Source organism: Ictidomys tridecemlineatus, chromosome 3 (assembly GCF_052094955.1).
Source record: "Ictidomys tridecemlineatus isolate mIctTri1 chromosome 3, mIctTri1.hap1, whole genome shotgun sequence".
Lineage (NCBI taxonomy): Eukaryota > Metazoa > Chordata > Mammalia > Rodentia > Sciuridae > Ictidomys > Ictidomys tridecemlineatus.
Window position 1 is genome coordinate 65,918,962 of NC_135479.1, and position 15,813 is coordinate 65,934,774.

The window sequence follows — 15,813 nt, forward strand, 5'->3', positions numbered from 1 at the left end:
CAGGGTGAGGCACTGCCTAGGACCCTGGGGCAGGTGGGAGAGCTGAAGGAAGGTTCCCAGCAGGTGAGTGCAGGAAGAGGTTGCATACAGGTAGCTTCCTGCGAGCTGAGCTCCAGCCTCCATGAGGAGCTACTGGTACTGATGGCCTTGGTCCTGGCATGGCTCCCCATCCCAAACCACTGGGCCTGTTGGGTTCGCGCAGGCAGCTCTGCTCCCAAAAGTCTGCTTCCATTGTTAAAAAGCTGACTTGAAAGCATGCAGGCTTAAGTACACCAAGGGGCCCAGCCCATCATTCCACTCCCTTAGCCTACAGCCACTGACAGGGTGTACCTGATGCTCATGCTAGGACATGAGCTTCACAAGGACAAGGTTTGTCTGTTTTGGTCACAACTTTGTCCCAGAACCTAGGACAGGGCCTGGCATCCAGGAGGAGCTCCATAAATACTCACTGAATGAATGGATACTTCCTGTGTGGCTTTGCATAGGGTCAGGCACAAGGCCACAAAGGCCACTTCAGTGATGGGGAAGAACCTGGTAAGTGCCCAGGTCGTCTCCCGGGGCTATGTTCCCATGGCAGTAGCCTCCTCTCAGGGAATGGGAACAAGGCCAGGTGGGGAAGGGACAGCTCCACAGCCCCAGGGGCTGGGGAATGAGGGTGGTGCTGGGCCTCAACCTCAGGATCTCCAGGTGCTCTATTAGCTCAGATCCTCTTCCTGGACCCCTGGCAGCTAAGTGGGCAGGCTGGAGGAGGTGGAGCTCTGAGAATGTGGGAGGAGGTTTCCTGGCATTGTAGGGGAGGGGCAGAAGGTCTCAGCTATAGTCAGACACTGAGCTTTGATGTTGCTCTGGAGCTACTTCTAGTGACAGTTCTCTGAGGCCCACACAACTGTTTTTGCTTTTTAGTGAGAAAACACTTTGTAGAGGTGCTCAAGCACTCTAAGCTGCTGGGACCAGGCCCAGGCAGGGACCCCAGCTCCTCCCTGTGGGACTCTGGCCCTGCTCCTCAGTTTCCTCTGGGGTCATGAATGGGCTTGGCTTTCCTGCTGTCTCCATGTACCCACCTGTGCACACAGCTGATGCTCTCCAGGTAGGCCATGGCTTTGCATATCTGCAGCGTGTACAGGACGAGGGTGGGCACCTTCAGGGACTTCTTATTTTGCTCTAGATAGTGGCCTAGCTGTGGGAAGGGAGGTGCCGTCAAGACCCCAGCATGGAGCCAGGGCTGCTGGCAGCCACTGACCCCTCTTCCTCTGGGGGCAAAGCCCAAGTCAGCAAGATGTTCTGGTGACTACCTCTATCAACAGGGCCTCTGCTTCTGCTGAGTATGGAAGACAGAAAACTGGGAGAAGTGTCCTTTGCTCCCTTGGTGTCCCAGCTATCTTCAGGGTGCCTGACCTGCTTCCTCCAGCTCACCTCCCCGAAGGAGTACAGTTCCATTATGATCCAGGTGGGCTCCTCTTCGATGATGCTGATCAGCTTCAAGATGTGGGGGTGGTCGAGATTCTTCATGATCACTGAAGTGGAAACAGGAGGTCACACAGGAGAATGGGGGAAAGCCGGAGGAGAACCCTCCCCTTTCCTCTAACTTAGAAGGCCAAGGAGTCTGGGCCCCACCCAGGCGTGCCTACCTGCCTGGCTCATGAACTTCTCCTTATTGTCCAGGGTGCAGTCCTTCTTGCAGGTCTTGACAGCCACATTTATTTTCTCCTCTTTCTGCAACAAGGGGGTTTAGGGAAGCTTGGTCCACCCTAGTGCTCAAAGGAAACCGTTTCTGCCCTGGCCTCAGCAGGGTCTTCCCACAGACTTTGCCGACTGCTGAGGGGTGAGGCGACCTGGCTTCTGCAGGACACACCACCCCTTCCTTTCTTCCATTTCTCTCCCCTTTCCCCTTCCCTTCCTCTTCTTCCCCTTTCTTCTGGACCAGGCTGGGTTAGAACCAGAATTGGGTTTGGAGATCAATGAGCTCAAGCCCAGCTGTGCATACCAGGATGCTGAGATGAGGGACCGCATGATCTGCCCTGGTTAGCAGGTGACCCCAGGCCTTCATGAAATGCGGGCTGGCTGGCCCTGTTCTCTCTACAATTGGCTTCAAACTGTGCTTCCTTCCTTCTCTGCCCACACTCTGGCGCTGCCCTCCCCAGGCTTGCTGAGCATGGCCACAAAGGCAAAGCCTGTCTACCTAGAGGTGCCCTGGATGAACTCCCACTTGGCTGGGTCCACCCTTCTGCCCTCTGTGTATTCTCCTACCAAAGTCCCACCACTAGACAGGTGGACAAAGAGTTGTGAAGAGTCTGGGACTTGCATGATTTGTGCGGACCCCTTCATAGACCTCCCCAAAGAAGCCTTCTCCTAGAATACGATTGAGAACCACATCCTCACAGGCAATTCCGTACTGTGGACCTGCACAGATGGAGAACACAGCCTCTAGGCACAAGAACTAGCTGGCATCCCCTGGTGCCCCAGAACCCCATAACACCTCAGCCAAAATGCTGGGCTGGGAAAGCGGATCTAGAATGTTCCACTTCCTCAGATCCATGGAGGAACCATCACCATGTTTCCTGGGTCCCAGGCTCATGTTCTTAGAACCCCCATATCCCACAGACACACAAAAGCACACAATCCATCAGAGGAGGAGCTCATCTTTTAACCCACAAGAGCCTGGGTTGGCTGCTGCCTGAGCACACTTGGGGCAGGAGGAAGGGAGGGCAGGAAGCTCCACAGTGGTGTCCCAGGAGTCGCCATCATGTCACTTCCCAGACCCCTGACTGGTTGCCTTGGTGGGGTCCAGGACCTACCTCCCGGCCAACTCAAGGTATCGTTGGGAATCTCTGCATAGATGTCTGACTCTGGAACGACAGGAGGATGCCCAGCACACAGGTGAGATGCCTCATCAGACAAGGAACCTGGCTGTGGCTCCCACCTGCAGCCCAGAGCAGCCAGAGGTCAGGGTGCTGAAGCAGGGAAGCTGGGCAAGTCCTCGGCTCCTGTCCAAGGCTTTGGGGCAGCCACTGAGCCTGGGGTGTCTTGGCTCAAGTCTCTCTTTTGTTATCTAGGGCAAATCCATCTCCTTTAAACATTCCTATTACCCATTTAACACCATTATGAACTGGGTGCTTGTGTCCCGAAGCCCTAACTCACAATTTGATGGTTTTAGAATATGCAGTTTGGAGGGGAAATTAGATGAGGTCAGGGAGTGGAGCCCCCATTACAAGATTAGTGTCCTTATAAGAGGGGGAATGGCCATCAGAGTTCCCTCTCTCTGCACCACAGGAGCACACAGTGATAAGGCAGTCACCTGAATCTGTTGGTTCCTCGATCCTGGGCTTGCCAGCCTCTGCAACTGTGAGAAATCAATGTCTGTCTGTAGTTATGTGGTCTGTGGATTTTGTTTGGGGCCACCTCTTGTTATGACAAACTCAGTATGTGTACTGACTACTTAACATATGCTTGATATTACAAATGGCAATATTTTAAAGCCAGTACTGAGAAGGGATAGGAAAGGTTGTTTTCTGTAACTTGGAGGGAATGGTCAGAAGAGCAGGCACAGGGACCAAACATGGGGAGGTGGGCACAGGACGTGGGCAGGGTGGGCAGGCTTACCTATGCTGCAGCTTTCTGAGAGGTGGGTCCGCTTCGCTTCCAGGTTTCTCCAGGAGGTGAGAGGGCAGGAGGCAGTGAACACAGAGCTTGCAAAGCTCCCCCAGAGCTTTGGTCCCCCTCACCCACTGCCCAATAGCAGAAGCAGCCCGCCTGGCTGCAACAAGCTGGGGCATGGCCTGGGCCTGGGATGGGACTCAGCAGCAATCCTCCCAGGATGTCACCAGGGGGAAGCATGGAGGACAACACACTGTGGGAAAGGCCAGGGTCTAGAGTTCTTTCAAAAATGAGGGGGTGGGGGCACCCTGCTTGTTAATCTTCCTCCCAGCACACACTGGATGGGCTCAGGGCCCTTCCAAATCCCCACTGTACTCACAGGGTGGGGATCTGGGGCAGGCTGTTCCGCTTCTCACCATCTGGAGAGAAAGGAGGGGAGGGAAGATTGGAGCCAGGGACACAGAGTCCGGGATGGATGGAGGGCCTGTCACTGCTCCACAAGGAGACCCCTCCCCACCTTGTGTCCACTATCAGCATCAGGGTAAAAGCTATGTAAGCTTTGGGCCAGAATCAGAATCCTCCTTGTAGGCTTCCTCCTGCCAGCATCCCGTGATCCATTTCAGACCTATTTGTTGACCCTGGTCCCAAAACAAGGAAGGTCCACCCATGTCCTAGCAATGGCTCTGATCTCCCTGGTACTACAAATGCAGCTTTTCCAGAAGCTGGCCTCTATAAAGCTCTGACTAGCAGGACCAGGGGTGGCTGTCCAGGACCAGGGCCTGTAGCTGGTGACCCAGGATGGCCCCACAGGAAGCACCTGCAGGGCTGCTTGAGGACCTCGTCACATCCCTGAAGAACGCATTTGCTCAAGGGCCAATGGCTCCACGCCCCCATGCCTCCACATCACCCTGCAGGCTTGGCTCAGTGTGCAACTGTCCACTGTGCCTTTTAGAGAAACCTACTTTTCTTGGGATTGATGATGAGAGAGCCTTTATGTTCCCCCTGAAGCTGGCAATAACCATCTATGAGGTCAGCCATGTTCTCAGCCTCTGCCAGTGACAAGGTTTTGATGAACAAAGACTGCAGAGAAAAAGCCAGCCAAAGGTGAGAAGCCTTGGCTACACTATACCCCCTAGTGCTGTTTGAGAGGCTGCAGGACCCTCATCCCAACCATGCTGCAGGACCCCCTACCCTAACCCACACTTCCTCCGGGCTCTGCTGGCCTTCCCTGTTGCCACTAGGGGATGTGTTGTGCTCCCTCTTATGGACCACCCTGAGCTCTGGGAAGACCAGTGAGAAAGCAGGATGCCTCGTACCACGTGGGGTGCTCCCTATGTAAAGCAGAAACTGAGAAATGGAAAACAGAGTGAAGCAGGGACAGACTGGGGAGAGCAGAGATAGATGCTCTGCAGTTGGAGGTCTCTGATTCTTCCACCATGAAATCCCCCCGTCCCTGGGATCTTGACCTATAAGTCATTTTTCACTTGGTCAATATTAGACCCCACTTCTTTCCTGATATTAAAATAAAAATACAAACAATCATCTAGGCACCTTGGTGGGGCATGGGTGCAGTTTTCTTAACAAGATCCCCAAAGCCACTGAAACCCTGGATTCCTGCTTGCCACAGTCATGTCGACCCAAGGGCATCCTAACCCATAGTGATACCCCTGAAGAGACTCCAGGTGTCCAGAGAGGCTTACCTGGGATTCACTTTCAGTGCAGGACAACCTGGCCCTCCTCCAGCGGGAGACACCTGATGGACCTGATCTGCTTGAACTCAGCCAGGCAGGTGGGCTGTGGAGAAGAAGGGGGCCTTAAGAACATCCCATTGCTGGGATCAGGCAATACAGATGGGTCAGGATGGGGAGGGAGGAGCGACTGGGAGTCTCTCTGCAGATGAAGGGAGAAAGTCTGTAAGGATCATCGAGTCCAAGCCGTTACCTTTCAGAAGAGAAAATGGGGTGTGGATAAAGGCAGGACTTACCCAAGGTCATATGTCGAGGTGGCAGTAGAGTCAGAACTGGACCCAGAACTGCCTCCCTTTGCCACTTAATACTCCTCTCTCTGTACCAGGAGAATGCCAAGCACATCCTTTTCTTTCTCTCTGCACCTATGTCTGCAATAAGGAGCCATCTGCCCAAGCTGCCATCCCCAACAATGTCCATAGAGCTCACGCCAAGAGCTGGCATAGCCTCAGTGCTCTCTACCTTTGTATCTTGACTTGTCAGCTGGTGGATGCCTTTGGGGCCAATGATCAGGTCCACCATAATGTTCCACACTTGCTGGAATAGAGGAGAGAGGGGACTGTTACCTCTGTCCTGCCACCTGGTGTGTTGACACTCATTAAGCTAGACAGGGACCACGGTCTCTACAGCTCACCCCTCTGGATAACTGCCCACCTGCCCACTTCCCACAGCTGGAGGCCAACATTCAGCTTCCTGCTTGGCACATGGATTAACATGAGTTCCGCTGGTAACAGCAAGGCCCTGCTGCCTGAATTCTGTTCCTGGTCCCAAATAGCTCCCTGGCCTTCTAGCCTGCCAGGCCTAGAACCCAGGCCCAGAGAGAATAAGGAGAGTGGTCATTACAACAAATTCACAGTGATAGGTCTACTGATCAATGTTTGCAAAGCCCACCAGGGTGTTGAAGAACTTCATGACACACTCCTCCTCCCGGAGTGAGGCGTACTGATGGAAGGTCTGCTGAATCATCTTCCAGAACTGCTTGGGCTGGGGAGAGGTTGGCAGTGCTGAGCCAGGCCCTGACCCTCCTGGCACCTGTCCTTCCACTAGGTCTCACTGAGAGGATGCCCATGCTGGAAGATGCCCCCAGGGCTCCTGCCATGACAGCAACACTGACCTGTTCCTCAAACCACACTCAGTGGTCTCGAGTGGGGCCCACCTTAACCATGAGCAGGAGGCAGGGAAGTCAGCCTCCCAGGGCTCAGGCGGCCTCTTGGGAGACTAGAGCCAAGCCCAGCCCATCCTGATTCTCCACCACAGAAGTGGCCCACTGGGGGCATTTGTCTGTCCTATGTCCTGCCTCAAGACAGCACAGATGCCCCAGCTTCTTTGAGGATCCCCAGCCCAATCCTTGTATTTCTAGCCCAGGGGATCGGCACAAAGAAAGGTTTTCTGGGCCCCTCACCCTTTGATTTTCTCACCTTTAAATTCTCCTGCATCTGCTTTGGGAAAAACAGGTCGAGTCCCACTTCTTTTCTGAAAACAAGGAAACAGAAGCAGCATTTGACTCTCCTTCCCTCCAGCTCAAGACTTCTGGCTAGTCGGGAGGAGGTACCAGGGATTGGGGATAAGGCCCTGACTATCCCACTATGGTCCAGGGTTGAGTGGGAAAGGAGGCTCTGGAGGGAAGGAGGGGAGGCAGGTCAGGAGGAGGCAGCCCTGCACTTACTCCAGGAGCTCGAAGTTGGACTTTTTGTCAAGGGCATTGTGGGGCATGTCCTTGAAGAACTGCCTGGAGAGAAAGCAGTCACGGAGAGGAGAGTTGGTAACTGGAGAAGAAGGCCATCAGGGCCTTAAAATAAAATAAAATAAAATAAAAAGCACTCATGCCCAGATGTTGACCTGGAGGCCCTTCCCCTGCCAGAGGTGGGATTTGCCAAGAGGGAGCAAGGTGGCAGGGGGTAAAATTGGATCTTTAGAAAACAGTAAGGACAAGGAAATCCCACAGACTTTGTTCCCAGAAAGGCACCATCCTCATGCTCTGGGAGACCCAGCTACTGAGCTGTGGGCTTTGAGGCTGAGGAAGAAGATGGTGGCCAAGCCCAGGAGGCTGGGGACACCACCTGCACCTTGAGGTCCTGGGTTCCTGGGCACTTTCTTTTTACCTATTTGCCATCTCTGAAATGTGTGCATATGTTTGTGTGTTCACCTAAACAATTATTAAATGAACATGTTAATATTTTTGAATTTGTAAAAGAAAATATAAATAATCCATAATCCTACCACTAGAGGTGGTATCTATTAATATATGATACATCTTCTTCAAGTCCCATTTCTCCTAAAAATATATGCATTTATGAAAACTTGTATGTACTGTCAGATGCCACATAATGACCTTTTGGTTAACAATGGACCACAGATATCATAGCAGTCTCATAAGATTACTCACCTAGAATCATAGCTGTCTTTGTTTGCATAAATGGACTCTATTTTTGTTAATGTGAAGGTCATACCTGTGATAGGCGGTCAGACTCTGGGTGATGCAGGGAAGCTCGAATCTCGAGGAGGAAGTGGGTCCCTCCATCCTCCCTATCGTTTGCTCCCCTTCACCATAGCACGACATTATCCCAACTGGGAACATTTCTGGATACAGATTTACGGTGAGTCCACATTAGGCTTTAAAAATTCATGCATTAGATATTGTAGGAGGTCTAAGTCTAGGATGCCTCTTGGATTTTCTAGAAGATTCTGAGGATGGGGAGTGCTGTGAGGAGGACCTCCAGGGCCTCCCCACCCCACATTCCTACCTCCACTTGGCCTCCACATGTAGACATTCATACTTGTCCTGCACCTCACCCACCTTCATCTGGGGGTGTAGCCAGTGGATCTCATCTGACTTCATGTGCTTTAGCCTCAGTCCGTAGCACTCAGCCAGCTGGATGTTGGGCCCAATCTGCCCACTTAGCAGGATAGAGGTGATGATCTCCTGCAGAGTAGAGGGGGACACTGTGGTGAGCCGTTCCGCTGTGGTGAGCCGTTCCTGCGGACTGTGGTCGCCATTACATGATGGCGCTGGCTCCGCTGTGGTCTGTGAAGGACAACTCCTTATCAGAGAGAGTTGGCGTGTTGTCAACTCCTATTAGAGAGAGTTGGCATGTTGTTTTCTAACACCCTGTGAGAAAGGTCCACGTGGCAGCTTCGCATTGGGGTTCGCGGTGCTTTATTAAGGCTGGGAGGGGCATCCGAGGGGAATTAGAAGAATTATTAAAAGAATGTCAAGGGCCTGAATAAACTGCTGAAAGAAGATTCCTGAGTCGCGTCTTCCTTGCGGGCAAGGGGGTCGTGACAGGACACAACTCAGGGATGTTCCTTGCTGGGCTCCCCAGGGTGTGATTCTCTAGGGTGGGATTCTGCCTTAACAATGTACTTGTTTCTGATTTCCTAGCACTTAGTGCAAGATGAGGTATACAATGAACTGTATGTTGTGAATGAACAAATGCTGTTCATTTAGTCAAAATGAGACAGAGACGGAACTGAGGAGACAGCACAGATGCTGTGCTTCTGCACTGCATACCAGTTGAATCAGTTAATACTCATTGAGCACCTTCCATGTAAAAAGCACCTTCTTAATGGTTCCCAAGTTCACCATCCTTCCTGATTACTGGACCAGGCACTGCTAGATACTTTTCACACACATGATTTCACTGAATCTGTACAACATGGGGAAACAAGCAGGTGTCACTGTCCTTGTGTGACAAAGAGGAAATTGATGTAGGTCACACAAGCCATGGCATTAGGCTGGGATTTTTGAACCCTGGCCTGCTGGACTCCAGATTTCTACTAGGCCAAGCTGATTCACTTGGATGATGGAGAGGGCAATACAGAAGAACAAGATTCACCTCAAGGGAGCAAGTGGCACAGTCCCTACATAAGAAGGATGGTCATAGGAAATGAAGATATGACATGGTGGCCTCTAATTAACTGGGCCACTTACCCACAGCCTGATGTCCTAGCTTCCTGGCCAGAGCCAGAGCTGGATTGACACAAGGGCCACTCAGGCAGCTGGCTGCCTGGATGTGAACATCTGAGGCCTTGCCTTGTTCTGACATCACTTTTGCAACATTTTTTGCTCAAGCCTCTCATGTGGTTTCACACATAATGGGTGATTGGAGCCCACTCTTGACAGCAGAGAGATGGCTCAGATGCAAACTTAGAAGCCCTCAGGCTCTGACCTATCCTGTTGGATGGCTTGGCAGTGTGACAGATGGATTGATGCCCAGGCAGTTGCTGTTCTGACCAGGAAGAGCAGAGGCAGTTTATTACTTAGATTTCATGATTTTTTGTTGTTGTTATTTTTTACCATGCATCCCAAGAAGTTCTCTAATTTAGTAAATGAAATGCAGCTAATCTCTTAATTGGAACACAAAGAAGGAGATATGACATCTTTTTTCTCAGAAGAAAATCTGTTTCTTTCTATCTCCACTAGGAGAATGTTAAACTAATATTAAAATAATATGACTATGAAGGAATGCCCAGTTGTTCATCTGCCTGAGCACACACATGTCTGGGTCCAGCTACCTCCTACCAGGATGCTAGAAGTCTCTCAGCCTAAAACCTCCCTTTCCCCTCAGAGAAAGTTGACTACTGCAGAGAAGTTGACTACTGCTCTGTGAGAGAGCTGGGGAAACTGAGGCACAGCATGCACATGTCATCAGTTGTAACAAATCAGCATGGGAATCAATTGAGTCTCAGGATGTGGAAGAGGGCTCTGACCTAGGGTACCCACTGGGAGAGGGACGAGGGCAAGAGGATGTGAAGTAGACAGTTTCGTCACTCTCCACCCACTTATACCACTCATCTGTACCACTCTGTCCACAAGGTCCTCATGATATGGTACCCAACCCCTTTTCCCTCCTGAGCCCCACCTGGAGTTCCCACTTCAGGTATTTAAACTGAGAGCATTCCCTCTCCCCAGTTAAAACCGATTAGGCTAATGTCTAATTTTCTTAGGGCTGGGCCCCCTGTGCTGTTTATTATTGAAAATCTTTAACATATGTAAGGTAAACAGAGGAGCATAATAGCTTCCCTTGTACACACAACCCAGCCTCAGCAATGACCAACATTCTGCCCCTCCTGCTTCATCTGTGCCACCCCCTACTCGCCAACTGTGACTCAACTATTAATTTATTTTGTGGTTCTTCTTTTAAGGTAAAACTTATATAAATTAAAATGCACAAATTTTAACGATATGATTTTGACACATGAATGCACCTGTGAAACCCACACACCAATTAAGAAAGGCAGTTTTCCAGATCCTTGGAAAGTTCTTTCTTCTCCCTCCTCAGTCATCCCTTGTGGCTCACTCCCACCTCTCCCTCCCAGGAACCACACCCTCCAGAACTTCACATAAGTGGGATCATTTCATAGGTGCCATTCTTTTGTGTCTGGGACAGTTTTTTTCACCCAGGACAATATCTGAATTCCCCCACATTGTTGTATATATCAGTAATGTGTTTCTTTTTTATTAATGGTGATGTTCTATTTTATAAAGAAAACACAATATGCTTATTTAGCCCCCTACTCTTGGAAATAAGGGGTATTTCTAATTTTTACCATTATGAATTAAGTTGCTGTGAAAACTAATTCACAAGTATTTTTGTGTGTAGATGCTGTTATGGCCTTTGAGTAGACACCAAGGAGTAGAATTATTAGGTCAATGTATGTGTGGCCTTACGAGAAACTGCCACGTTTGTTCCACTTTTGTGTTTCCATTGTGACACGAGGCTTCTATTACCCTGCACCTTCTCCAAGATTGGGTGCTGTCAATCTTTCTAATATGTGTCATCTCCATAGGGAAACTGAGGCACAGCATGCATGTATTAGCAGATCAGTGTGGGAACCACTTGAGGGGCAGGGCTAGTAGTATATTATTGTGCCTTGATCTGCATCTTCTGATGGCTAACGACATTGATCACACGTTTACGGGTGTATTGGCCATTCACACTCCTTCTTTGTGAAGTGTCTGTTCAAGTCTTCTGCCCTTTTTTCTATGCTGTGTTTTTGTGACTGAGTTTTAGGAGATCTTTACACATTTTAGCTAAAAGTACTTTGTATGATCTGTTTTACTAATATCTTCTCCAGATCTGTTATCATTTCCATATTAGTGTCTCAGTATCTATAATTTATCAAAAACTCCTTTTATAGTTAGTGTTTTCTGCGTCCTAAGAAATCTTCACATGCCTTAGGTCATGAAGATATACTGTGTCTTCTTTTATAAGAGTCATAGTTTTGGAGCAGTGGTAGAGCGCTCACCTAGCATAGGTGAGGCGCTGGGTTTGATTCTCAGAACCACATAAAAATTAATAAATAAGAATAAAGGCATTGTGTCCACCTACAACTAAAAAATATTTTTAAAAAAGATTCATAGATTTAAATATTTACTTTTAGGTCTTTGATTAATTTTAAATGAATGTTTCTGTGTGTTGTGAGGCAGGGATAAAACACTTGTTCATATAGTTCTACAGTCATTTGAATTGGTTGTTAATTTTCCTTTCCAAATGAATGGTTTTCCTGTCTTTGTAAAAGATCAGTTGGCTATCTAAGTTTAGGTCTATTTCTTAATTCTGACTCCTTTCTATTGATCTTTCTTCACACCTCGCTGATACCATAAATGTACACATTACTGTAGTTTTAGGGATCTTAAAGTCAAATGGGATAAATCTTCTGTTTTTCCCCAAGATTATTGGTGTTTTAGATCTTCACATGTCCATATTGATTTTAAAAACAGCTTTCCCTGTTCTTTTCCAGAACTTTGTAGCATTATTATGATTGGGACTGTATTAAATCTCTCATTTAATGGGGTGGGGATGCAGGGATGGATCTCTTAAAAGTACTGAGTCTTCCAATTCTGAACATTGTATCTCTCTGTTTCTTTAGATTTTCTTTAGTTTCTTTAAGTAATGCTTTATAGTTTCCAGTTATAGGCTTTAGTCCTAAATGGCTGGTGTATTTTGATGCTTTTTAAATTGGGATTTTTAAAAGTCGATTATTCATTTTGCTCACCCTTTCTGTGACTCCCTTCTTGCTGCTCTGCCGGCCCGGGTTCTAACCTCTTACATCTCGGATTAGCAAGGCTGCTGCTTTCTGCCTGCTCCCCTCCCAGACTGGATAATGTCCTCCAAAGAAAACCCAGGCACTCCCACTTATTCATCACAGTCCATGTCACAAGAGTGGATGTCCTTCTTAGTCACTGCTTGCTGTAGGCACTTTTCAGTCCTTAGAGATGGCTTTAAAATTTTGTCCTGGTTTTATCATTGTTACCTGAAGAAAGATGAGTCCAATCAAGCTATTTCACTGTTTTTCAAATCTCTGTGCTATTTTATGAACAAATCTGTGTCCTCTGCAAATGGAAGAGGCCTGTGGAGCTGAGAGCTCCTTTCAAGTCACTAACAGCCAGACAGCAACATAGCAATTGTCAGGAATAGCAAGCCCTGGTGCCACTCTAGCAGTTCCCAACCACTCACCAGTACCCAGCTAGATGTCCTTGGACAACACTGATGCTCTCTGGAGTCCATTTTTGTTTGTTTGTTTGTTTGTATTTATTTTTTGTTTTTAAATCTAGAACATGGGGAAAATGACAGTATTTGGAATGGTTTTGTGAGAATTAAATTAGTTTGAACTCTTTAGACTATCACTTGACTCAAGGTAAATACTAAAAGCACAAACAAATGAAACATTGTTTTAACAACAACCTCATGCAAAGTCTGGTGCTTCATAAACTAGATTGGGAAAACAAAGTTTTGGAGCCTCCTGTTCTACACCTCCTTTTCTTTTCTTTTTCCTTCCCTAGGAGGTGGTGGCATGGCCAAAAGTCAAAGTTGTGAGGCTGAGGGCCCAGTGCAGAGTCAGCTAGTGATTAGGAGATTGGCTCCACACAGGGGGCTGAGCAAAGAAGAAATCTATGAGCATGCTGGGAAACTTTTACTGCTGGAAGGAGTACACAAACTAAGGAGAGGAGAAGGCTAGAGAGGACCCTGTATTAGGAACTGGAATTAGAAATAGTGTTTTACTCATAGTTTAAGACAAAGAGAGAGAAAGAGACTGAGCTTTGTTTACCGAAAGGGCTTAGGGGCAAGGACATTCCATAGTGATTTGCAAACCAACCATCAAGTCTTAGTTTCCAGATAAGTACCCTTCTTCACTGAAAGTTATCTAAGGCTCCTTGGAGAAATGGGTGATGCCAGAGCTGAGGCAGAAGAGAAAAGTACAAGATGAGCCTGAAACATCATTTTTGCCAGAAAAAGAGAAAATGTTTAGAGGATGTTGGGAATATATGACAATGAGACAGAATGAGCTTGAAGGGACCAAAATGGCCAAATTTGGGACAACCTAAGTATTAACATATAATTATAGAAATTACATCCCATGGAAATAATAGACTCTGAATAGATAAATAAATGGGGGAGAAGAGAATGCTTTTCTTCTTAGTAGAAGGCCAATTAGTAAATGTAAAGAAAAGGATGGTAATAGAAATCACCATTTGGCAACAAGCTCAGTGTTGGTTAATCAGTGCAGGGTTCATCAAAGGATGAGAAAGTTGGAGAGTGGAGATCTGATGGTGGGCAGAGGATTGACAGTTTCAGGGCATTGCTCCAAAGACACCAACCAAATACAATAGAAAACCTGGCAGACATGAATGGCCCAGTTGTCCAGGTTAACAGCTTCCAGTTTAGGACAGGCAGCTCTAGCACACTTCCTGCCTCCATGCGCCGAGAAAAGCACAGCTTCACTTCTGAGATGTTCCTGCCAAGAGTTTGAGGCCCACGTCTGGTGATGAGACCCAGGGTGAGGGGGTCTCTCCAGAGTCCCTGTGGAACAAAGGATTGAGGAACTCTTCCACATTGGAGAAAACAGAAGAAATATGACAGCAATGTATGCTCCTGGACTGGGGGACATAGATATTGCTGGGTCAGTCAGATGGAGTTTGTGGGTTGCCCAGTGACATCAGGGATATGAGCTGAATGATGGTGTCAGGGGTGTGGATTGTGTGGTGGTATCAGAATAACACTGACTTCCCAATTTACATGGCTGTAGTGGAACTTGGCAGGAGAGTGCCCTTGTTTGGGGAAAATAAACACTGGAGCATTTTAATAATGGGCAACATTGCTACAACTTGCCCTCAAATAGTTTTTAAAAAAGATGAAGGGCATGCTTTAATGAATGTGCTTAAGAAGAAAAAGAGCTAGTAAATAAAGCAGAAGACACTGAAAAACTGTGGAACCAGAGTGAAGGTGACTTGAATTCTTAGCACTGATTTTTCCAATTTTTTGTTAAATTTGAAATACTTACAAAATAAAAAGAGAGGAGAGACTCCTATAGGACCTAGTACATGTGAAAGAAAGATACTATACCAAGGGGATAAATAAAACTTCTATCACGCCAGACAGAGCCTTGCTGCTTTTGGAGGTGTCTGAGAGGACAGAGTCCAGCTCTCTGTTTCATGGTTGGTGAAACTTTCCACGACCTGCTCTGGGCAAGAAATTTCCAGGTTTCTTTCTTGGAAGTGAAAGATTCTGTAGAGAAGATAGTGGGGTAACTCTAGGTCCTTGGAGTGGAAATTCATAACTCCTTGCTTAACAGATGCTCGTAGAAAGATAGATTTCAGCCCCAGGAAAGGAAGAACTTGTGAGTTCTCTAAGCCCAAACACGCTCTCTGGGATGCTGTCCAGTGTTGGGAAGATTTTTATCAGGGACAAACCTGATGCTCCAGGGAAACTACCAACATGACTACCACTGGTCACTAAGGTTGTATGGTAAAGAATCTGGCTATTCTCTGACATTGGTTCTGGGGAAGGAGCCTCTAGACCTTTGGAATTCCCAAGTGATAGGATTGCCTTTGAAATTCATGGACCACACTTGAATCTATGCTAATGAACGTAGAGAGACCCTAGATGATTTCAGAATTGGTCCTGGTCAACCATGTTTCATTATTTCAAGTTGGAAAGACCAACTCTGTGATTAGAGAGTTGGAACTTTGAGCCACATGATGGCCTGACCTTGAAGGAGGGAAGAAAGCTGAAGATTAAGTTCAGTGTGGCCAATGATTCAATCAACCATCCAAACAGGCCCCCATAATAAACCCTGAGAAAACCCTGGAAACTTGTGCTCAGGTGAGCTTCCTGGTTCGTGATGCATCCTAAGGACATGGAAACTTCATATTTTGGATCCTCTTGGACTTTGTGTTATGCATTTCTTCCTTTGACTGGTCAAAACTAAAATCATTCATGTTTTTGGCACTTTCCTGAGTTCTACGAGTTGGTTTGGTGAAACTTAAGCAGATAGAGGGAACTCCCACATTCATAATCAGATGATCAAAAGTGTTGGTGGTCTGGGAATGGTGGAGCCTGCATCTCGGGTCTGAAGGGAGGGATGTCCTGTGGACTATGCCCCCAACCTGTGAAGACTATATGGACTACAGAATTTGAATTACAAAATGGGCTAATCCATTAGGCACAGCAGGGAGAAAAAAGAAGATTGA

The 15,813-nt window shown here is 47.8% G+C and overlaps 1 protein-coding gene across 1 annotated transcript in view; it reads right to left on the bottom strand.

Moving 5' to 3' along the window:
• LOC101968416 (protein-tyrosine kinase 2-beta-like) overlaps positions 1–15,813 on the bottom strand; it is a 40,267-nt gene that overhangs the window by 11,074 nt on the left and 13,380 nt on the right. The window contains 14 exon segments of the mRNA XM_078041109.1: positions 1,062–1,177; positions 1,414–1,514; positions 1,629–1,713; positions 2,303–2,400; positions 2,796–2,846; positions 3,601–3,647; positions 3,974–4,013; positions 4,557–4,707; positions 5,320–5,388; positions 5,802–5,876; positions 6,183–6,323; positions 6,758–6,812; positions 7,006–7,068; positions 8,084–8,262. Coding sequence (XP_077897235.1) covers positions 1,062–1,177; positions 1,414–1,514; positions 1,629–1,713; positions 2,303–2,400; positions 2,796–2,846; positions 3,601–3,647; positions 3,974–4,013; positions 4,557–4,707; positions 5,320–5,388; positions 5,802–5,876; positions 6,183–6,323; positions 6,758–6,812; positions 7,006–7,068; positions 8,084–8,262 — 1,271 coding nt within the window.